Source organism: Schistocerca serialis, chromosome 10 (assembly GCF_023864345.2).
Source record: "Schistocerca serialis cubense isolate TAMUIC-IGC-003099 chromosome 10, iqSchSeri2.2, whole genome shotgun sequence".
Lineage (NCBI taxonomy): Eukaryota > Metazoa > Arthropoda > Insecta > Orthoptera > Acrididae > Schistocerca > Schistocerca serialis.
This window is the reverse complement of record NC_064647.1, coordinates 184102516-184127572: the sequence shown is the minus strand read 5'-3', so window position 1 is coordinate 184127572 and position 25057 is coordinate 184102516. Positions and strand designations below refer to the sequence as shown.

General features: G+C 41.9%; 1 protein-coding gene across 1 annotated transcript in view; it reads right to left on the bottom strand.

Annotated features, from left to right (window-relative positions):
- The window catches only part of LOC126424657 (brachyurin-like), a 144583-nt gene that overhangs the window by 91346 nt on the left and 28180 nt on the right, over window positions 1-25057 (bottom strand). The window contains exon 2 of the mRNA XM_050087388.1: window positions 14478-14646. Within this exon, the coding sequence (XP_049943345.1) occupies window positions 14478-14646 (169 nt within the window). The remainder of the gene's footprint in view (window positions 1-14477; window positions 14647-25057) is intronic.

The window sequence follows — 25057 nt, the reverse complement described above, 5'->3', positions numbered from 1 at the left end:
TCCACCACAACAGCATGAAAGTCAGCCGGTTAACATACCTAACCAACAATGGAATACACAAGGTCAACCAGGCTTTAATGTTTCGCCGCGTGCACGTGTAGTGCCAGCCGCAACAAATAGTAACGCATGGCAACAAGGAAACAATTACGTACAAAGAAGACAGTATTTCAATTCCTATCGCAATACACCGTATAGGAATGACTATCACGACAGACGTAAAAACGATGAGCAGAATTATCAGCGCACATATAATAACAGTCGGTCTCACCAGCAACAAAATAATCAACAAGGACCTATTCTCATGAATGAACCCGACAGTAGGTACCATCCAGAACGTAATACGTCTGGAAGAAGTAATAGGACAGTTCAAATAGTCGAAATGCCACAACATCCTCCTAATAATAATAACGCGTCAGATAGAATCTGACTAGATACTGCACAGATCGCATCTTCCAATAATACAAGTACTACTTTAGACACGCAAAATGTTGTTCATGAAAATGTAATTACTTTTGACGACATCAGAGACACTCTTTTACAGGAAAGACCAGTTATTCAGAAAACCATTTCACATCCTGTTATCGAAATTAAAATTGGTTCATCGAAATTCTCAGCAGTAATTGATTCCGGATCACCAATATCAGTAATAAATGAGGAGACTTTCAACGAGTGCAACAAAGAGAATACCTATCCGACATTACCTTTAGGCAAAACAAAAGTGAAAGGAGCAGTACCGAGTAAAGGAGTAGACGTTAAATTACAGACTCATTTATCATTTTGTATCGCAGGTCACACGTTTCACTCTAATTTTTGGATTGTTCCTTTATTGACAACAGACGTTATTTTAGGCACGAATTTTCTGGTACAACACGACGCAGTTATCGATTTTCAGAATTCTTATTTAATGTTAAAGGATGAAAATGTACAACTTGCTTTAGAATTTCAGCACTCATTATCTGCGGAAGAACAAACAATCAACCGCACAGAGGTCATTTCCGCAACACGTGACATAGACTGTAATCCCACATTGTTAACGGATACGTACGTACACAACTATAGTACTCCAGACGAAGCTGACTACGACGTAATACAATTGATTTCTGATAAGGTTAAAGAGAGCAGTGCAACTACAGACGACGAACGAACGCAATTACACAAAATTCTTTTACAGCAAGCTCCAGTTTTTGACAACATTCCTGGTACTATGTCCGGCTTTATGTATGAATTTCAAGTCAAACCGCACGACACATTTAAAGCAAAGCATTATCCTATTCCATACATTCACAGAGAACAGGTTAAAAAAGAATTGCAGGATATGCTTGATCAAGGAATTATTGAACCAGCAGTTAGTCCGTACATAAACCCGCTACATATTGTTAAGAAAAAAGATGGCTCACTTCGCCTTGTACTTGATTCACGTCACATTAATGACATTATTATTAACGAAACAGATCGACCACAGACACTAGAGGAACTTTTACAGACATTTCATGGTACAGCTATTTATTCTACACTAGATTTGAAATCGGGATTTTGGCAAATTCAACTTCATCCGAACTGCAGAAAATATACAGCTTTTCTCTGTTTCGGCGACTGTTATCAATTTTGCAAACTACCGTTCGGCTTAACTATTTCTTCTGCAGCTTTTATTCGCGGTTTGAACACTATACTTCCGACAGAACTTAAAGACAGAATTACGACGTATGTAGACGACATTCTTATCGCAGAAGCTAACTGGTCCGAACACAATCTGATTCTTGAACAACTGTTACAAACTTTTCATGCACAAGGACTTACAGTTAATCTTAGTAAATCGCACTTTGGCAAAACTTCCATAAAATTTCTTGGACACGTAATTTCAGCAGAAGGCATTGCACCTGATCCGGAAAAACTTCAAGCTCTACGTGACATTACCGTTCCTACGACGAAGAAGCAATTACGCAGTTTTTTGGGCTTAATTAACTTTTTTCGTAAATTTATTCACCATTCTGCTTTAGACACGCCTAGACTATGCCAATTAACAGGTAAAAACAGTATTTGGTCTTGGGATAAGCAAGCACACTCTGAATTCATGAACCTGAAACATGCTTTGTTGAATGCACCACTATTATCGCACCCAGATCTTACTAGAAATTTTTCCATTGCCACCGACAGTTCTAACACCGCTTTAGGCGTACATATTTTCCAGGAAATTGAAGAAGATGGTTCAACAGTTATTAAAAACATCGCATTTGCAAGCCGCATTCTGTCACCTGCTGAACGAAATTATTCCGTTACAGAATTGGAAACATTATGTGTTGTATGGGCTTTTACGAGATTTAGGCACTTTCTTTATGGCAGACATACCACCGTTTACACAGACCACAGAGCGATACAATTTTTACTTTCGGCTAAACTCACTCACGACAGGTTAAGCCGATGGAAACTATATTTACAAGAATTTAATTTTACGATTGTCCACATTCCCGGCACACAAAATGTTATAGCAGACGCACTATCGCGTTCTCTCGGCAACAATCAGCAAGACGTAGCAACCAACTTCTGCAAAACAAATTTCAGTGTCATGTACATTCAGCAAGTTGCATTTGAAAACTTTATTTCATCGTCATTACAGGACATAGCACAAGAACAAAATAAAGACAACGTGTGGAAAGAAATTAAACACCTTTGGCTAGATATGAATAATGTAACGATTAGGAACCACTACACTGTACGCAATGACGTTCTGTTTCGCCGCTCTCATCCTGACAGCAACAATTGGTTATTATGCATTCCTGACGAACTGGTCAACAAATTAATTTGGTACACTCATTTAAGCTACGCACATTACGGAGCACGAAAATGTTTTCTTATACTGAGACAGAACTGTTATTTTACCAACATGGAGAAACGTATACGACGAGTTTTAGCGTCTTGTAAAATTTGCCAGAAAGCTAAATCAGACACCACTTCACATATTCCTCCATTATATCCCATTATACCTGTTAAATTAAGACACATGGCCGCTGTAGATATATTTGGTCCGATTCCGAGAACTAACAGAGGTTTTTGCTACATCTTTGTCGCTGTTGAGCTCACTTCAAAATTTGTTACTTTCACTCCATTACGCAAAGCTACTGCTAAAACTGTTTCAAATGCATTTGTAAAACATTTTCTATCTCATGTAGGGCATGTAATGAAAGTAATTTCTGACAATGGATCTCAATTTCGTAGTAGCGTATGGACACGCATGTTACGAGCTAGAAACATTTCTCCGATCTATATATCCAAGTACCGCGCTTCTTCGAACCCCTGTGAAAGATTAATGAAAGAAATTGGTAAGCTGTGCCGAATATACTGCCACAAAAGACATATTGATTGGGACACACACATATTCTCATTCCAAGATGTAATTAATTCCATTCCAAATGAATCCACTATGCTATCTCCGTCTGTTATACTGAAAAATGCTGAACCACCTAACAAAATTAAAGAATTAATAACATTTCCTACATCTCGTCGATTACGACACCACGAAATAATTGACATTGCGCTGAACAACATCAAACGTGCCGCAGAGCGCCGGAGAAGACAGCAAAAACAGGTTTGTACACGCCGCGTCTTTCACGTTGGACAGAAGATACTAGTACGTACACACTATTTATCCAGTAAATTAAAAGGTAAGTGCAGTAAATTTGAACTTCTATACGCAGGTCCGTATCGGATTCGCAGCATCCCTCACCCCAATGTTGTACACGTCGAAACTTTGAGAACTAGAAAATCGAAAGGCAATCACCATATCTCAAACATTAAACCGTTTATTGAGTGAAACCACTGTATGATTCAACACACTATGATGCCATTTACTAATGCAATTATTTCACGTGACTAATTACTGATGATTATCGTATTTTTTTTTGGCAAGTGCCCGGCAAGGTAAGGTTAGCAGGTCGCTTTTCTTGTCGTTACACATCAGACCGTGCATATTTTTCCAGATGAACTTACGTATTTTATGACTAATTATGCAATGTTAGCTAATGACACGTTAATTTCATTACACTTTTTTTCCTCATTAAAGGCTTTAATTCTCGCCTATATTAACTACACTACATACAAGCTGAACACAACGAACGTCACATTTTGTCTTTTTATATATGATTGTACTCCAGTTTTGTTTATATGCACTGTGAAATAGTTAAGATATAACACACCAGTCGACTTTGACATTTTTTTTTTGCCCTATGATATCTCAACATCGTGAGTGTTTTACATTTTTTTTTTGCTACTGCATTGTATTATTCTGTGTACATTTTTGCATCTGAACACTGTCAATGTCTTTGACACGTTACGTTTTCTGTCATGTTATGCTGTATGCTTAATTGTGTCACCATAAACCAGTCATTATTTAGTGGGTATATGATTTAAATGCAAGACATTAATCTTTGTTCATGAATTTCAGAAAGGAATGATGATTCTAAGAAATAAATTTAGCATAAATGGGAATTTCACCTACGGAATAAACGAAAGGAGATGCAATAACTTTATGAGGAAGAGTAAATGGATCAGGATTAACAAACATTAACAAGAATATACAATACTCATCACAGAATAGCAGTCTTAACTAATTTTTTCATTCAGAATACAAGGTGATTGATACAGGCTGTCAGAGAGAACTACACATCTTAGTTTTAGTGATGAAATATGCTAGAGATAAGGAATAGTTGTATAATGAGTAATGAAGTGATTTTTTGCAGATGATAATGAATACTGATGAATAATGATGAAGGAAATGGTATTATGAATAATGAAGTTTTTCTTTACAGGTGATGATGATAATGGTGTTATGTTGAGATGTATAATGAAGTTTTCTTTACAGATGAAGATAATGTTGTAGTTATGTATTTATGTTATGTAGTTATTTAAGTATTTGTTGCAGTTTGCTTTGACAGCAGGTGTTATATTGCATAGTAGGATGACGGAAAGTTTTGGAAAGGACAGCTATGGAACACATTTTTATACACGTTTCACTACCTGTTAATTCGACGTTCACTACTTTTCAGCATAGTGTGCGTTTCTTCTTTCAGGTCAATAATCCATTTTGTATTTTTTCCAGGAGAAGCTTTTCATGATACTTGCTAAACCTGTTACTTATTATACCTGTTCTAGTACTTGCATTTTTTTGTATTTTTACCCATTTGTGTTTATCATTTATAAATGTGATCACATATACTGCCTTGTTACATAACCTTGCTACAGCTGACTCATGACGAATGACGTTACCTATCCTCGTTTGCAGCAATAGGTCAAAAGCAAATAGTGTTATGCCTCAGCAATTAATTATCGATCCCAACGCAATGCATTGCTAACAAAAAAAAAAAAAAAAAAAAAAAAAAAAAAAAAAAAAAAAAAAGGGTATTACCAGTCCCAAATAGTGACACCAGTTTGAGACAATTCTGAATAATACTGATTAGCTCTGAATAGTACGTCACTTGAGTAATGACTTCTTAATGAGACAAAAAAAAAGGTATATATTTAAGATAATGCTTTGTCACTAGCTAATAACTGCCACTGTTTATTGTAATGATCTGACTGAATGAGGAACACTGTTTATTGTAATGAGACTACTTATAGTGCCTGTGATTGTTAATGCTTTGATTGTAACTAGCTGATTTTTAATAATGACTTCGTAATAATCTGAATAATACTGAATGATGATTCTATTCAATACTTGCTGGCCACTGAGTGCCAATAATTAATGTCACTCCACGAATTGTTATTAATTATGCCATTAATTAACTTTTGTTTTCAATGTTCATACTTTGTAATTGGAAATGAATGTGACTGTTTAATAATGCTTTGTAATTAGGAAAAGGCTAATGATTATTATTGGAACGACAAATGATTAATTACCTGTAATTAGACAAATGATTAATTAACGACAAATGATTAATTAACTGTAATTAGGAAAAGGATAATGAGTATTATTGGAATGACAAATGATTAATTAACTGTAATTAGGAGAAGGTTAATGATTCTTAATTATACTCTGTAACTGAAAAGAATGCGATTATTTCATAATACTTTGTAACCAGGAAAAGAAGGCTACTGATTCTATGTAAAACAATTAATGAACATTCTTCTGTAATACTGCATACTTGGTACAGAAATGTTCAATAACTGGGCTATGAATGCCGCAAACTACTAATTAAGTCTGTAATTGTCAATATTATGTGACATAATGTCCTTATCCTCATAAGCTAACTACCCTGAATTATTGCAATGTCCATTTGTCCTGTTTATCCTAGTGATCATGGAGCACTATATTTGGTTTTGCACTAATTCTACGTTGGTGTGCCTTGTAAGAGCGTGGTGTTGACACGACATGCTGTCCACCACCGCGAGCGATGAAGACATTATTATGGTCCCACTGTTTGGTGTACGTAAGGTACTGCCAAAATGAAAACATGGAACATTACTACGACAGTTCAGTGTCTTGGCTACACTGATAAATTCTGATGGGAAAAGAACATCAAGTTGTGTCACTTGGTGTTGTACTTCTGTGGAAAGATATGGACTTTCAGAACAGCTGTGTGCAATCTAAAGTGCTACAACCATGATGCAATCCTTCCCTTTCCTATCCTGATTCTTGTCACATAAAGAAAAAAAATTTTTTGGTAACATCATTTATGTTCATAGGTTATACATTTTTCGATTCGCTGAACTCCAATGCGAGTACACTTATGTCACTTGTCATCATGATATTTTTTCTTACCAGTCTGTTTATTTGTTCTGAATATGCTAAAGAATTTTTCAGTGCCTGTGCACTTTGTTATCTGTCAAATAATTTGTATATGCATTTTTTCTGATTTGCTACTATGTTTTGTACTCACATTTTGTCTTTGTCTGATATATTTTGTACTTAGTGCGTGTGCACAACGTTTAAATATTCTGTAAGTTGAAGAATTTTGTTAATTAAAGAAAAATTTTGCCGCGCTTGGCAAGTCCAAATGACTCACCATCGCTGCCAAATTTTTGCCCCCCCAGTGGAGGGTTATGAAACACGTATGTAACATAGCAGCGATGGCGAGGCATTGTAGCATCTGTGACCAGAGAGTTTGCGCTTGACCGCGCGAGTGTTGCGAGCGGTTCTCAGTACTCTGTTGTCAGTCGTTGCGAGTCTGTAGCTCTGTGTAGTCGTGCAGTGCAGTACGCTAATAGTCGTCATGCAGAGCGGTCGGTCAGTAGTAGCAGCCCAGTGCGGTTGTGTGATGTAGGCGGTCGGCAACACTGGTCAAGATGCTGAATGAGGTACACTGTTAATTAATATAATCATTAGACAATGTAAAACTTATTTATTGTAATCAATCTCTAACAAGTCCCCCAATAATAATTTTGATTTCAAAAGCATTTTTTCAAAAATTTAATTTTTTATTGAACTAAAGATTTCGTTGCACTTCCCATTTCATTCCACTTCTTTTGAAGAAAAATTTCAGTAAATTTACAGAAAAAAGGAATAATATTATTTGCAATGCAGTTCCTCCAAGCCGTGCGCAGAAATAAGAGCAGAAATGTGACATCCATTTATTCTGAGGTAAGACTTTAATTCTGATTGTTCTACACAGGGCCAAAGACCGATGTTTCGGTTTAATTGAATTTTCTTATCACTGAATGGACTTTAATTTTTGTGAAGAATTTATATTTGAGTCAGATTGCGAATTTCACATTTTTGTTCCCATTGTCAGTACATTTCATTGTGGGCAGGTTACGCTTAGAGCAATGTCCATTGGCATTCATAAATAATATTGTCATTCATGTAAATTTTTGTGGGGAGGTTACACTCGGCTCCCATTTCTATTAAGTATTGTCGTATTTCTTTCTTGTAAAATTTTTGTGGGGAGGTTACATGCTTCTCTACAACCAGAACTTCCGTGTCGGCGAATTTTATTACGTGGTCGGTCTCACTCAGTGCGTGCTCTGCCACGGCCGATATCTTCACCCGCCCCAGCCTGCAATGTCGCTTATGTTCTTTGATCCTGGTGTTGACTGATCGTCCAGTCATTCTGACATAAACTTTTCCGCGTGTGCATGGTATATGGTATATTCCCGACATTGCAAGTGGGTCTCTTTTCTCCTTTGCCGATCTAAGACACTCTTTGATCTACCTACTCGGTTTGAAAATCGTCTTTACGCCGTTTTTGCGCAATTTACGGCCGATTCCGTCTGTCACTCTGGGAATGTATGGCAGAAAGGCCGTACCCGACGTTTCTTTTTCTGATTCCTTACTTCGCTGAGTGTTTGGCTCTGTTTCACTTCTAATATTATTTGTGGAGTACCCATTGCTCAGCGTATCACACGGAATACGAATCGGTTAATCAAGGCGTCTTCTCTACCGGCGGACATGCAGAGATACCTGCCCAACACAGAAGGCCTACCACCTCGGCTGTATAGATTACCTAAGATCCATAAGAACAATGTTCCACTAAAACCGATCGTTAGCGCTCCTGGCTCACCGACGTATAAACTGGCAAAACACTTGGCCTCTCTGCTCCAGCCGCACGTGGGGAAAACCGACACATACATAAGGGACTCAGGACATTTCACTGAGAAGCTGAAGAAACTGAAGCTTTCAGCAAACGACATCCTGGTCAGCTTTGATGTTGTTTCTTTGTTTACGAAAGTGCCACTCAGTGACGCTCTGGACCACATCGGTTTCATTTTCCCGCAAGACATCACAAAGCTCTGCCATGCTTGCCTCACCACGAGCTATTTCACGCTGAATGACAATTTCTACGAACAGCTCCGGAAGGCGTCGCCATGGGTAGTCCTCTTAGTCCACTGGTGGCCAACTTCTTCATGGAACAATTCGAAGCGCAGGCACTGGGCTTGGCGACTTGCAAACCTAAGGTGTGGTACAGATACGTCGATGATACTTCCGTCGTGTGGAGCCATGTGGAGCTCGGTGACTTCCTAAGACACTTGAATAGCCACCATGCTGACATAAAATTTACCATGGAAGTAGAAAAAGTCAAAAAACTGCCGTTTCTAGATGTGCTGGTCTCAAGGGATGACGAGAACCTGGGACACAGCGTGTATCGAAAACCGACACATTGGACCGATACCTACACAAACTGTCAAACCAGCTCCAGAATCAGAAACAGAAAGGTCGGGTACGGCCTTTCTGCCATACATTCCGAGAGTTACGGACGGAATCGGCCGTGTATTGCGCAAACACGGCGTACCCAAGACGATTTTCAAACCGACTCGGTAGATCAAAGAGTGTCTTAGATCGGCAAAGGAGAAAAGAGACCCACTTGCAATGTCGGGAATATACCGTATACTTTGCACATGTGGAAAAGTTTATGTCCGAATGACTGGACGATCAGTGAACACCAGGATCGAAGAACACAAGCGACATTGCAGGCTGGGGCGGGTGAAGATATCGGCCGTGGCAGATCACGCACTGAGTGAGACCGACCACGTAATAAAATTCGCCGACTCGGAAGTTCTGGCTGTAGAGAAGCACTATCACACCCGCTTGTTCAGAGAAGCTGTAGAAACACAAAAACACGGGAACAGCTTCAATAAGAAAGAGGAAAGCCTTAAGGTAAACGGATCCTGGCTTCACGTACTGCAGCGAACGACCGTCGCAGGTAGCAAGAGGAGAACCGCACCGGAAATGACAGCGGAGAAGTCCTCGGACGTTGGCGTGCCACGTACATATACTCTGCGGCCGAGAGCTCGGCTGCAGTTCACCACCGGCAACGGAGGCTGAGCTTTGACAATGCCAGCCACTCGTTCTGGCGAAACGTCAGTAAAATCATCAGATGAACGTCTGCCGAAGAACCCGACACAGAAGCCAATACGCAGTTTGTTGAGTTAGAGTGTCGAATCGTCACCCATGTCGAAAGCTAAATTATGCACCACAAACAGTACTGTCAGCTTCATTGATGAACAGGAAGTGTTTCATTACTTTGCAATTTATCAGGTGTACCAGTATGAAATGAGCGTTTTTTTTGTGAAAATGAAACACTAATTTTGAAAAGTAAAAACATTTTATTCAAAGTACTGACTATTGCTTTCTATACATTTTGACCACCCTTCTGGCAATTTGTGGATACCACGCCAATAGAAATGTTCGTCTTTTGAAGCAAACCAATCAGACACCGAATTTTCGACTTCTTCGTAGGAATCGAAGAGTTCCTCAACCAATGCATGTCCCATTGATGAAAACAAATGGTAGTCGGAAGGGGCCAAGTCTGGTGAATACGGCGGGTGGGGTAGCAGCTCCCAGCCAAGTGTTTTGATTGTATCCTGAACCAGTTTTGCTTTGTGTGCAGGTGCATTGTCGTGTAAAAAAGTTACTTTGCCATGACTTCTGGCCCATTCTGGTCTTTATCCGATCAATGCATAGTTCAAATTGATTATTTGTTGTCTGTAGCGATTAGTATTCACAGTTTCACCGGGTTTTAGAAGCTCATGATACACCACACCTTTCTGATCCCACCAAACACAGAGCATTGTCTTCTCGCCGAATCGATCTGGTTTTGCAGTCGATGGTGATGGTTGTCCCGGATTACCCATGATTTTTCCCGTTTATGATTCTTAAAATAAATCCATTTTTCATCGCTAGTAACAATTCGACGCAAAATTGATTTTCTTTCATGTCTTTGAAGCAAAATTTGACAAATGGTTTTTCGGTTTTCCATCTCTCTTTCATTCAATTCATGTGTCACCCATTTTCCACACTTTTGTATCTTTCCCATAGCTTTCAAACGGTCATAAATTGTTTGTTGTGCAACATTTAGCATTGCTGCCATTTGCTTCTGACTCAAAGTATCATCTTCATCCAATATTGCTTGCAATTCGGCGTCTTCGAACTTTTTTGGTGGTCTTCCACGTTCTTCTACATCTACATCTACATTTATACTCCGCAAGCCACCCAACGGTGTGTGGCGGACGGCATTACCTCCCTTTCCTGTTCCAGTCGCGTATGGTTCGCGGGAAGAACGACCGTCTGAAAGCCTCCGTGCGCGCTCTAATCTCTCTAATTTTACATTCGTGATATCCTCGGGAGGTATAAGTAGGGGAAAGCAATATATTCGATACCTCATCCAGAAACGCACCCTCACGAAACGTGGCGAGCAAGCTACACCGCGATGCAGAGCGCCTCTCTTGCAGAGTCTGCCACTTGAGTTTGTTAAACATCTCCGTAACGCTATCACGGTTACCAAATAACCCTGTGACGAAACGCGCCGCTCTTCTTTGGATCTTCTCTGTCTCCTCCGTCAACCCGATCTGGTACGGATCCCACACTGATGAGCAATACTCAAGTATAGGTCGAACGAGTGTTTTGTAAGCCACCTCCTTTGTTGATGGACTACATTTTCTAAGGACTCTCCCAATGAATCTCAACCTGGTACCCGCCTTACCAACAATTAATTTTATATGATCATTCCACTTCAAATCGTTCCGCACGCATACTACCAGTTATTTTATAGAAGTAACTGCTACCAGTGTTTGTTCCGCTATCATATAATCATACAATAAAGGATCCTTCTTTCTATGTATTCGCATACATTACATTTGTCTATGTTAAGGGTCAGTTGTCAGTTGCCACTCCCTGCACCAAGTGCCTATCCGCTGCAGATCTTCCTGCATTTCGCCACAATTTTCTAATGCTGCAACTTCTCTGTATACTACAGCATCATCCGCGAAAAGCCGCATGGAACTTCCGACATTATCTACTACGTCATTTATATATATATTGTGAAAAGCAATGGTCCCATAACACTCTCCTGTGGCACGCCAGAGGTTACTTTAACGTCTGTAGACGTCTCTCCATTGATAACAATATGCTGTGTTCTGTTTGCTAAAAACTCTTCAATCCAGCCACACAGCTGGTCTGATATTCCGTAGGCTCTTACTTTGTTTGTCAGGCGACAGTGCGGAACTGTATCGAACGCCTTCCAGAAGTCAAGAAAAATAGCATCTACCTGGGAGCCTGTATCTAATATTTTCTGGGTCTCATGAACAAATAAAGCGAGTTGGGTCTCACACGATCGCTATTTCCGAAATCCATGTTGATTCCTACATAGTAGATTTTGGGTTTCTAAAAACCACATGATACTCGAGCAAAAAACCTGTTCTAAAATTCTACAACAGATCGACGTAAGAGATATAGGTCTATAGTTTTGCGCATCTGCTCGACGACCCTTCTTGAAGACTGGGACTACCTGTGCTCTTTTCCAATCATTTGGAACCTTCCGTTCCTCTAGAGACTTGCGGTGCACGGCTGTTAGAAGGGGGGCAAGTTCTTTCGCATACTCTGTGTAGAATCGAATTGGTATCCCGTCAGGTCCAGTGGACTTTCCTCTGTTGAGTGATTTCAGTTGCTTTTCTATTCCTTGGACACTTATTTCGATGTCAGCCATTTCTTCATTTCTTACATCAAAATCATTATTTCTGAACCGTTGAAACCATCTTTTGCATGTTGCTTCTGATACAGCATGATCACCATATGCTTCGACAAGCATGCAGCACTTTTTTTCAAATGAAAAATTAATGTTTTCCGCAAATCATCACTTTCTTGTACAAAATTCGACATTGTTAACACGATGAAAACATATGATGTTGTTTGTTCCATGACTTGATGTTCAAAATGGCTCTGAGAACTATGGGACTGAACTACCGTGGTCATCAGTCCCCTAGAACTTAGAACTACTTAAACCTAACTAACCTAAGGACATCACACACATCCATGCCGGAGGCAGGATTCGAACCTGCGACCGTAGCAGTCTCGCGGTTCCGGACTGCGCGCCTAGAACCGCTAGACCACCACGGCCGGCAATGACTTGATGTATACTAAATATCTTTGACATGCGTCATACCAACCAAACAAAAAAAATTAAGGCTCTTTCACAACAACAGTTCGCTATCGACACATTCGTATCTTAACGCTCATGTCACACCGATATACCTTGTACTTTGCACTTCCGTTTCCCATGACAATCACACATAATATTTGTTTGTTGACAGATGTGAAAATTACCGAACTATCAGTTTAATAAGTCACAGCTGTGAAATACTAACGAGAATTCCTTACAGACGAATGGAAAAACTGGTAGAAGCTGACCTCGGGGAAGATCAGTTTGGATTTCGTAGAAATGTTGGAACACGTGAGGCAATACTGACCCTACGACTTATCTTAGAAGAAAGATTAAGGAAAGACAAACCTATGTTTCTAGCATTTGTAGACTTAGAGAAAGCGTTTGACAATGTTGACTGGAATACGCTCTTTCAAATTCTGACGGTGGCAGGGAGCGAAAGGCTATGTACAATTTGTACAGAAACCAGATGGCAGTTATAAGAGTCGAGGGGTATGAAAGGGAAGCAGTGGTTGGGAAGGGAGTGAGACAGGGTTGTAGCATCTCCCCGATGCTATTCAATCTGTATATTGAGCAAGCAGTAACAGAAACAAAAGAAAAGTTCGGAGTAGGTATTAAAATCCACGGAGAACAAATAAAAACTTCGAGGTTCGCCGATGAAATTGTAATTCTGTCAGAGACAGCAAAGGACTTGGAAGAGCAGTTGAACGGAATGGAAAGTCTCTTCAAAGGAGGGTATAAGATGAACATCAACAAAAGCAAAACGAGGATAATGGAATGTAGTCGAATTAAGTCGGGTGATGCTGAGGGAATTAGATTAGGAAATGAGACACTTAAAGTAGTAAAGGAGTTTTGCTATTTGGGGAGCAAAATAACTAATGATGGTAGAAGCAGCGAGGATACAAAATGTAGACTGGCAATGGCAAGGAAAGCGTTTCTGAAGAAGAGAAATTTGTTAACACCGAGTATTGATTTGTCAGGAAGTCGTTTCTGAAAGTATTTGTATGGAGTGTAGCCTTGTATGGAAGTGAAACGTGGACGATAAATAGTTTAGACAAGAAGAGAGTAGAAGCTTTTGGAATGTGGAGCTACAGAAGAATGCTGCAGATTAGGTGGGTAGATCACATAACTAATGAGGAGGTATTGATAGAATTTGGGAGAAGAGGAGTTTGTGGCACAACTTGACTAGAAGTAGGGATCGGTTGGAAGGACATGTTCTGTGGCATCAAGGGATCACCAATTTAGTACTGGAGGGCAGCGTGGAGGGTAAAAATCGTAGAGGGAGACCAAGAGATGAATACACGAAGCAGATTCGGAAGGATGTAGGTTGCAGTAGGTACAGGGAGATGAAGAAGCTTGCACAGGATAGAGTAGCATGGAGAGCTGCATCAAACCAGTCTCAGAGCTGAAGACCACAAGAACAACAATATTTACATACCAAAGTATTGAAATCACAGCTGTGAGTACAGGAAACAACAGCTTATTAAAGTGTAACGTAGGACGCAATTTTCCCAAACGAGCATACATTTGTAACACCCGAGATGAGACATTGGCCCATTAGCCTGCGCCACTTGCGCTCTGCCAGCCCAGTTGCCGCTTACCGCTGCCACTCACCCGACCGTGCAGAAGCCGGCGGTGAGGACTGCAGTCTTCGTGATGAGTGATCCGCCGCATATGAAGTGATCGTCCGCGACGAGGAGGGCCTGGTGTGGGAACTGGCCGAGCGCCGCCGCCTTGCCTTCGATGATGCGCGGATTGCCCTGTGCGTGTTGCGACTGTGTGCCTAAAACAAGACGTCACTCTGTCGTACAGTTTTGTTGAACTCTTCGGCCGTTCATTAATTTGAGATACACTGCCAACACAGAACCTGCATCTGATTGATACGTACACGCTGAAGGCTCTTTGTTCGCTATAATAAAACAAAAATTCACAAATGAAACTTGGTTGTGGTATAGCATTACACACGCTTCTGGTTACAACATAAAGTCGTTTGAAATTATTTCTACATTTTTATACCATTCAGTGCGTTCATATTTACTCTGTCAGTTCATATAGCGCTATCCCTGTTTTCACTTTCTGCTTCCGTTTTAGAAATTGTGTCTAACATTACTAACATTTGTTAAAAGGCAAAAATCGTCTCGTATTAGCAGTCACATAACGGACTTAGTGTGTGACAGCCCCCATAAAATTATCCCAACAAGCCCAGTATGAGAGTATTGCTGAACTTAATTTCTGACTCCGGCTTTTTTAAATTGTTTTTAAAGAGAAGCTTTTCGAAGCCAGGCAACGCCCTTGCCGCAGTGGATACACCGGTTCCCGTGAGATAACCGAAGTTAACCGCTGTCGGGCGTGGTCGGCATTTGGATGACTGACCATCCAGGCCGCCATGCGCTGTTGCCTTTGTTCGGGGTGCACTCAGCCTCGTGATGCAAACTGAGGAGCTACTCGACCGAATAGTAGCGGCTTCGGTCAAGAATACCATCATAACGACCGGGAGAGCGGTGTGCTGACCCCACGCCCCTCCTATCCACATCCTCAGCTGAGGATGACACGGCGGTCGGATGGTCCTGGTAGGCCACTCGTGACCTGAAGATGGAGTGCTTTTTTTTTTCGAAGCCACTGAGGCATCTCAGTCGAAACATATCAAAAGATCCCGATTCATATGTCTACTATCACCTTAATGAACATCTATTGGATAATAATAGTAATAACAATAATAATATCTAGAATGCGCAGCCTTTACAAAGTGTAATGGATCATATTATTTTTTCTTTCTTCGTTCTTTTCCTTTTATACATGTAAGCTACATATAGACAAAGCCAAAGGTAAATTGACGAGTTATTTTTTGGCAGAGATACTGTTTTGATACAAAAAAGGAGAAGAGATACGCTCTTTAATTGATTACTTTCTGTACCTTCATCTATTTGTTTCTGTAAGTCGTGGTGGGCAGACGTATGATGAGATCCATCATACCAGTATTGTTTAAAAATGTGTATTTCAAGCATACATTAAAAAGTGCTATAAAAAGGTATTGTGAAAGTGAAGTTTATTCAGATATTCACATTGACCACACCTGTCTGTTCATCATTTTTCTCGCGACGAGAGGCCTGCAAGACAAGAGCAGCGGACGAGCGATCCTGCGTCCGCATTGTTATAATCAGGAGTACGCACAATGGAATTAATGTGAAGAAGTACGTAACTTACATGATGAATATCTATCTTAAATGTCTGTTGATACACTACTGGCCATTAAAATTGCTACACCACGAAGACGACGTGCTGCAGACGCCAAATTTACCCGACAGGGAGAAGATGCTGTGATATACAAATGATTAGCTTTTCAGAGCATACACACAAAGTTGGCGCCGGTTGCGACACCTACAACGTGCTGACATGAGGAAAGTTTCCAACCGATTTCTCATACACAAACAGCAGTTGACCGGCGTTGCCTGGTGAAACGTTGTTGTGATGCCTCGTGTAAGGAGGAGAAATGCGTACCATCACTTTGATAAAGGTCGGATTGTAGTTTACCGCGATTGCGGTTTATCGTATCGCGACATTACTGCTCGCGTTGGTCGAGATCCAATGACAGTTAGCAGAATATGGAATCGGTGGGTTCAGGAGGATAATACGGAACGCCGTGCTAGATCCCAATGGTCTCGTATCACTAGCAGTCGAGGTGACAGGCATCTTATCCGCATGGCTGTAACGGATGGTGCAGCCACGTCTCGATCCCTGAGTCAACAGATGGGGACGTTCGCAAGACAACAACCATCTGCACGAACAGTTCGACGACGTTTGCAGCAGCATGGACTATCAGCTCGGAGACCATGGCTGCATCACAGACAGGAGCGCCTGCGATGGTGTACTCAACGACAAATCTGTGTGTACGAATGGCAAAACGTTGTTTTTTCGGATGAATCCAGGTTCTGTTTACAGCATAATGATGGTCGCATCCGTGTTTGGCGATATCACGGTGAACGGACATTGGAAGCGTGTATTCGTCATCGCCATACTGGCGTATAACCCGGCGTGATGGTATGGGGTGCCATTGGTTACACGTCTCGATCACCTCTTGTTCGCATTTACGGCACTTTGAACAGTGGACGCTACATTTCAGATGTGTTACGACCCGTGGCTCTACCCTTCATTCAATCCCTGCGAAACACTACATTTCAGCAGGATAATGCCCGACCGCTTGTTGCAGGTCCTGTACGGGCCTTTCTGGATACAGAAAATGTTCGACTGCTGCCCTGGCCAGCATATTCTCCAGATCTTTCACCAATTGAAAACGTCTGGTCAATGGTGACCGAGCAACTGGCTCGTCACAATACGCCGGTCACTACTCTTGATGAACTGTGGTATCGTGTTGAAGCTGCATGGGCAGCTGTACCTGTACACGCCATCCAAGCTCTGTTTGACTCAATGCCAGGCGTATCAAGGCCGTTATTAGGGCCAGAGGTGGTTGTTCTGGTTACTGATTTCTCAGGATCTAAGCACACAAATTGGGTGAAAATGTAATGACATGTCAGTTCTAGTATAATATATTTGTCAAATGAATATCATCTGCGTTTCTTCTTGGTGTAGCAATTTTAATGGCCAGTAGTGTATTAGTACCAGTTAAACTTTACCCAGCATATGTGTATCTTCCAATTTCTTTCAGTTATTCTTTCCAATTAATTTTTGTAGTTATTCATGCAGCAACAGTCAATCAGTTTCCATTATTTATCTGCACACCTTATTTGCAACTATTCTGAAGTTTCATTTGAGGTTCAGTCAAACGCAATCATTTGATGGACATTCTTTGGCACAAAACATGGCGGGTGGCAGCTGCAGAGTCCAAGCAGATCCATCGCAACGTGGGACAAGTGACCTCGCATGGTAGTCAGACGTGCTGATCACTCAGCTAAGGGGGCGGACGACTTGGTAGCCACTCTACTCAGTGGAAGAGGGCTCAAAATCAGCGAACACGTACCTCGGCTTATCTGCAGATATTCCTACGTCTCCGAGCAATAAAACGTTCTATGAAATGATTTTGACTTAAGGTCGTGTACTCATCGTTGCAGACGATCTGTCGCAGTCGTAGTCCTGGATTCTTAGACTTACTGTAACATTTAACTATTTGATTAAACGAATATTTAATCCTGTATTATGTTTCCATGCATGGTTTAATTTATTCACGAAAATCAAAGCATCTTTACAAAAGTGAAATAAGTAGTAACATTCTTACAATAATGAAATGAAACTTACTCAACAAGCTACATGTTTTCTGCGCAAGTTCACACAAAGTACTGACTCCCATGCCAACGTGGCTGACCCTATATATATCTTCTAAACAATTCCGAACAATCATCGAAATTGTTTAAAATGGTTTTTTGATTATATAACAGTTAAAATACGTATTTAAGAACTGATAATAAACATATAATTGTTTGTTTTCTGATGTTACCATATTAGTCTGTATCTATGACTTGATTCGAGTATAACTTCTCGAATACGTGATCACAATAATGTATTTGCATATTTTATTAATTACTAGATGCTCGTTTCATAGAAAATATTCCTATCATTTACAGTACTTCTGTACTTTACCTTAGTTGTAGTGTAATAGTTTTGCTGCTATAATTTTTCACCCATATTACATATTACGAATTTTTGTTTACATGTATAATCCCGGATTAAAACTGGAGAATGTACGTTTTAAGTGGGTCTTAATGGGCTGTTACGTTTCAGAAAACAACGGTCAAAGTTTTGGAGTATTTTCTGTGTCTTTTAGCGCCTAAATACGCTGATCACCCAAACAGCTGGGACCACTGCTCACCGCAACGTTGTATGCTGCTTGTTCCCATTGCGGGCATGTGACGCTGTAACGAAAGTATATAGACAGAGCACACATGGACGGGCGATCACCCTAGCTAAGATATTGGCTGTAAAAGGGGGAAATCCATTGAGAAAAGCGACTCTGACGAAGGGCAGATTTTTACTACGTGGAGTCTGTGAACGGGTATTTCGAAAACGGTGAAGCTGGTCGAATGTTTGCCTGCTACTGTCGCGAGCAGCTCCGAAACGAGGTAGAAGGACAGTGAAACTACCCTTAGACGCTAAATGGTTGGACGCCTATGACTCGTCACAGAACGTGGTGTTCGGAGACCCGTCTCATTTGTAAAGTAGGGTAGATGGCGATCTGTGGCATCTCTGCCGAAAGAACACAATACTGGTGCGCACACAAGTCTTTCAGAGGACTGTTCACGGCACAGTGGTGACCACTGAACTCCGCACACACCACCCCTACGTGTTCACACGTTGACTCGATGATGACATCTTCAGTTAGCCAGCCGTTGTGGCCGAGCGGTTCTAGGCGCTACAGTCTGGAACCGCGCGACCGCTGCGGTCGCAGGTTCGAATCCTGCCTCGGGCATGGATGTGTGTGATGTCCTTAGGTTAGTTAGGTTTAAGTAGTTCTAAGTTCTAGGGGACTGATGACCTCAGAAGTTAAGTCCCATAGTGCTCAGAGCCATTTGAACCACTTACAAGGGGAGGCCGCCAATTGTGAAATTCAGATTCGATTCATACTGCGCATAATAAAAGCTCATGGCCAGAGGTGTAATGTGGCAAAGCACCAAGATGCACTTCTCAGCCGTTGTCGAGAAAATCGACAGTTAAAATAAACCGTTGCGGTGAAATGCCCTCTACTGTTAATAGTATTATACAGCGTCGTGGCGCAGCGGTAAGCGCTCGGGTTTGTAATTGGAAGGTCGCCGGATCGAATCTCGTGCCATGCAACATTTTTTTTAATTATTAGGTTTTTGTAGTTCAAATCTATATATATATATATATATATATATATATATATATATATATATATATAAAAACTATTAATGAATTGCTTATGCATTTTGGTGAAGGCGGATCGCTCTCCAATTGTACCGCCTCCATTTTTCCGTTTGTTTAACAGGGTGTACCAAAGCTTTCACGTCCGCACTGATTTTCGACGATGTTATAAGTTGCGCTAGGGACCGCATCTACCTTCTTTCGAAATTAGCAGGCAACTACGCTTTTATGCGGCGGCTCGTTTCGGCCCATTCAACATCTGTCCTTCAAGTGTAACGAGCGAGTAACGGAGCTTATATTTCATACCTGCCACAGCTATTCTAATTCGAACGTTTGACTTACACTATACGTATTCGTTTCGGAATATCGTTTCTACGTCTTCCGTTAACTATACGTTGTTAACATTATGAAGACAATTAATAACATTTGTGAAATACAACTTTGTTTGCGGTAAACATAATGATGTTCGAAGTCGCCAGTTTTTCCACGACAAACGACCTTCAACAACTTATTATATGCATAATTGTTGCAACTGATTGCCGGGAATTATATATATATATATATATATATATATATATATATATATATGTGTGTGTGTGTGTGTGTGTGTGTGTGTGTGTGTGTGTGTGTGTGTGTAGACACATTTGAATAACAAAAAACAAATACTAAAAAAAAAAATGCATGGCGCGAGATTCGATCCGGCGACCTTCGGATTACGAACCCGAGCGCTTACCGCTGAGCTACGACGCTGTCGATAATTGTTAATCGTTGAGAATATTTCACCGCAACGGTTTATTTTAACTGTCGATTTTCTCGACAACGGCTGAGAAGTGCATCTTGCTGCTTTGCCACATTACACCTCTGGCCATGAGCTCTTACCATGCGCAGTATGAATTGAAGCTAAATTTCACAATTGGCGGTCTCCCCTTGTTAGTTACGATTGCAGTGGACACGGGACAACCGGGGTTCTATCTTCGACCAGTGGAAACTTGTCGGATCTTCGGGTGAGTCACATTTTTGCTTTGTTAGGTCATCAAGGTGAACGGTGGCTCGAAATGTGTAGCGTTCCACAGATGCAAGCTGGTGGGAACAGTATTATGCTATGGGAGACATTCCCCTGTGCTTCCATGAGACCTGTGTGGGTAATCAAAGGCACTGTGACAGCTGCAAACCACATGCATCCCTCCGTGCTTGGTGTGTTCCCCGACGGCGATATCTTTCAGCAGTGTAACTCTCTGTGGCTCGGAGTCAGAATCGTGCTACCGTGCTTTGAGGAGCGTTATAGTGAACTCACGTTGATGACTCGGCCACCAAATTCGCCTGAGTAATCTCTGTGGAGCCCATCTAGGTCGTTATCGTGCGCCGTCAGCGGCATGTGTAGACATCTAATGCCACATACCTCCACAAACCTACCAACAAAGTCGGATTCCTGATACGCAGAATCAGTGACGTATTTCGTTCCAAAGTTGGTCATAACGTTTTGGTTCATCACTACAATTCAACCAAAGCGGTGGCGCATTGTTTAGCATTGCAGTTTCACACTTTAGCGTCCTTTCGCCCCGTTTTCGAAATCTGATTAAATTTTATAGTTTTCCTTTCATCTATTCACGTCCGTAAAGCATTGACATGCGAATATTTTCCAGTGTATATAGAACTGAACTTGTCTTCGTACGTTACTAATTATATGTCAGGGGAATAAATTTTAAAAAAATTAATGAATGGAAATATTATCTGAAATTACACTCCTGGAAATGGAAAAAAGAACACATTGACACCGGTGTGTCAGACCCACCATACTTGCTCCGGACACTGCGAGAGGGCTGTACAAGCAATGATCAAACGCACGGCACAGCGGACACACCAGGAACCGCGGTGTTGGCAGTCGAATGGCGCTAGCTGCGCAGCATTTGTGCACCGCCGCCGTCAGTGTCAGCCAGTTTGCCGTGGCATACGGAGCTCCATCGCAGTCTTTAACACTGGTAGCATGCCGCGACAGCGTGGACGTGAACCGTATGTGCAGTTGACGGACTTTGAGCGAGGGCGTATAGTGGGCATGCGGGAGGCCGGGTGGACGTACCGCCGAATTGCTCAACACGTGGGGCGTGAGGTCTCCACAGTACATCGATGTTGTCGTCAGTGGTCGGCGGAAGGTGCACGTGCCCGTCGACCTGGGACCGGACCGCAGCGACGCACGGATGCACGCCAAGACCGTAGGATCCTACGCAGTGCCGTAGGGGACCGCACCGCCACTTCCCAGCAAATTAGGGACACTGTTGCTCCTGGGGTATCGGCGAGGACCATTCGCAACCGTCTCCATGAAGCTGGGCTACGGTCCCGCACACCGTTAGGCCGTCTTCCGCTCACGCCCCAACATCGTGCAGCCCGCCTCCAGTGGTGTTGCGACAGGCGTGAATGGAGGGACGAATGGAGACGTGTCGTCTTCAGCGATGAGAGTCGCTTCTGCCTTGGTGCCAATGATGGTCGTATGCGTGTTTGGCGCCGTGCAGGTGAGCGCCACAATCAGGACTGCATACGACCGAGGCACACAGGGCCAACACCCGGCATCATGGTGTGGGGAGCGATCTCCTACACTGGCCGTACACCACTGGTGATCGTCGAGGGGACACTGAATAGTGCACGGTACATCCAAACCGTCATCGAACCCATCGTTCTACCATTCCTAGACCGGCAAGGGAACTTGCTGTTCCAACAGGACAACGCACGTCCGCATGTATCCCGTGCCACCCAACGTGCTCTAGAAGGTGTAAGTCAACTACCCTGGCCAGAAAGATCTCCGAATCTGTCACCCATTGAGCATGTTTGGAACTGGATGAAGCGTCGTCTCACGCGGTCTGCACGTCCAGCACGAACGCTGGTCCAACGGGGGCGCCAGGTGGAAATGGCATGGCAAGCCGTTCCACAGGACTACATCCAGCATGTCTACGATCGTCTCCATGGGAGAATAGCAGCCTGCATTGCTGCGAAAGGTGGATATACACTGTACTAGTGCCGACATTGTGCATGCTCTGTTGCCTGTGTCTATGTGCCTGTGGTTCTGTCAGTGTGATCATGTGATGTATCTGACCTCAGGAATGTGTCAATAAAGTTTCCCCTTCCTGGGACAATGAATTCACGGTGTTCTTATTTCAATTTCCAGGAGTGTATTTCGCTGAAATTCCTGTAGCGTATCTTAATTCATAATCAACTGCAAATGGCGGGTTTCGGAAAAGTGATTCGTTATGTATGGTTTGCGGCCAAATTATTGACTATTTGTGAAATCTTCAGCAATATTAATGACATTTCTTTCCCGAGTGAGATTCGCACGAACAAATGCCGCTGTGAGAAACCTACCTTCGCGTGATGCTCGCGGTGTTTGGAATGTTCGTGTTCCGAATGTTACTACGGTCGGTATTTTAACGTAGCTAGTTATTCCGCGTTGTGAAGGGTGCGGTGAGCTCCAACGGTCCAGTGGCTGCAGGAGATTCGTTCGCTTTTCTTGTTCTTCCTTCAGTCAGAAAGCAGCCGACGCATCTGCGTCAGGTGCCGCCTGCTGCAGACACACGGCGCGCCGGTAGTAGAAAGTTTACGCTCCCTGTGAATTAGTTATTCTCCGATTTTGTTGAATCTTTACACATTGCTTTTTGTTATTGCTAATATTATACTGTCCAGGTTACATTTCATTGTTTATCATAGTTTCGAAGCCAAAAAATTTTACATAAATATCACAAAAAAACCATTCCGGTATTTCAGAACTGATCTAGCAACGGCAACAGATTAACCTTCAAGGTCATATTGAGCAATAATGAAAAGTTCAGTTGCCAAAACTCAGTTAACTATAATCTTTCATTTTATAATATTTGTAACTTTTATTTGACGTGGTATTGAAACATTTTAAAATTGATTTTCAGTTATATTTTTTATGTGAGTGAGTGGGAGTGACAGAGAGTGAATGAGAGACATACGAAATTGGAAATGTTTTATTTTGTGAAGATCTATGTGAAATCCAAATGTTGGGAACAATCCTGGGAAGAACGATGAGTCATGTGACATACGTTTGACTGATCATGGTTTTGTAAAACGCAGCCAGAAAAAAGTTAATAACATCTACATCTACACCTACATCATACTCCGCAAACCACCTAATGGTGTGTGGCGGAGGGTACTTTCGGTACCACTATATTATATGATCCCTCCAACCCTGTTCCACTAGCGAATAGTGCTTGGGAAGAATGAATATCGGTAAGCCTTTGTATTGGCTCTAATTTCTCGAATTTTCTCCTCGTGTTCAATGCGCGAGACGTATATGGGACGGGGGGGGGGGGGGGGGGGTGGAAGTAATATTTTGTCTGATTCCTCCTGAAATGTGCTTTCCCGCAATTTCAGTAGTAAATCTCTCCGTTATGCACAACGTCTCCCTTGTAGCGTCTGCCAGTGAAGTTTGTTTACCATCTCTGTAACGCTCTTTCGTCAGCTAAATGATCCCGTGACGAACCGCGTCGCTCTTCGTTGGATCTTCTCCATCTCCTTTATCAGTCCTGCCTAATAGGGATGTCAGACAGATGAACAGTACTCAAGTACCGGGCGAACAAGTGCCTTATAAGCCACTTCTTTGTGGTTACATTTCCTTAAAATTCTTACGATGAATCTGAGTCTTGTGTCTGCCTTTCCCACTATCTGTTTTATATAGTCATTCCAGTTAATGTGTCTCCCCTAGATATTTTACGGCAGACGCTGTCTCCAGCTATTTGTCATCATTAGTGTAGCTGTACAATAGTGGATTTCTTTTCCTATGTATACGCAATATGCTACATTTATTTACGTTCAGGGTCAACTGCCAGAGTCTGCACCATTCATTAATTCTCTGCACGTCTTTCTGCAAGTTCTTACTAACTTCTGGCATTGCTACTTTGGTATCACCTGCGAATAGCCTTAAAGAGCATCCGATGCTTTCTACTAGATCATTTATCTATATTGTGAACAGCAACGGTCCTATCACACTTCCCTTTGGTACTCCGGATATTACCTTTACACCTGTCGATTTAGTTCCGTTAAGAGCGACGTGTTAAGTTCTATTTGCAAGAATGTCTTGAATCCAATCTAAGGTCTGCTCCGATACTCCATAAGCTCGTATTTTTTTTCATTAAACGACAATTCGGGACGGCGTCAAATGCCTTACTGAAATCAAGGAACACGGCATCAACATGAGTGCCGTTGTCCACTGTGCTGTGGATCTCATGGAGGAACAGAGCGAGCTGAGTTTCGCAGGACCTCTGTTTGCTGATTCCATGTTGATTTTTATAGAGGAACTGTTCATTTTCCAAGAACGTCATAATTCTTGAGCATAACACATGTTCCATAATTCT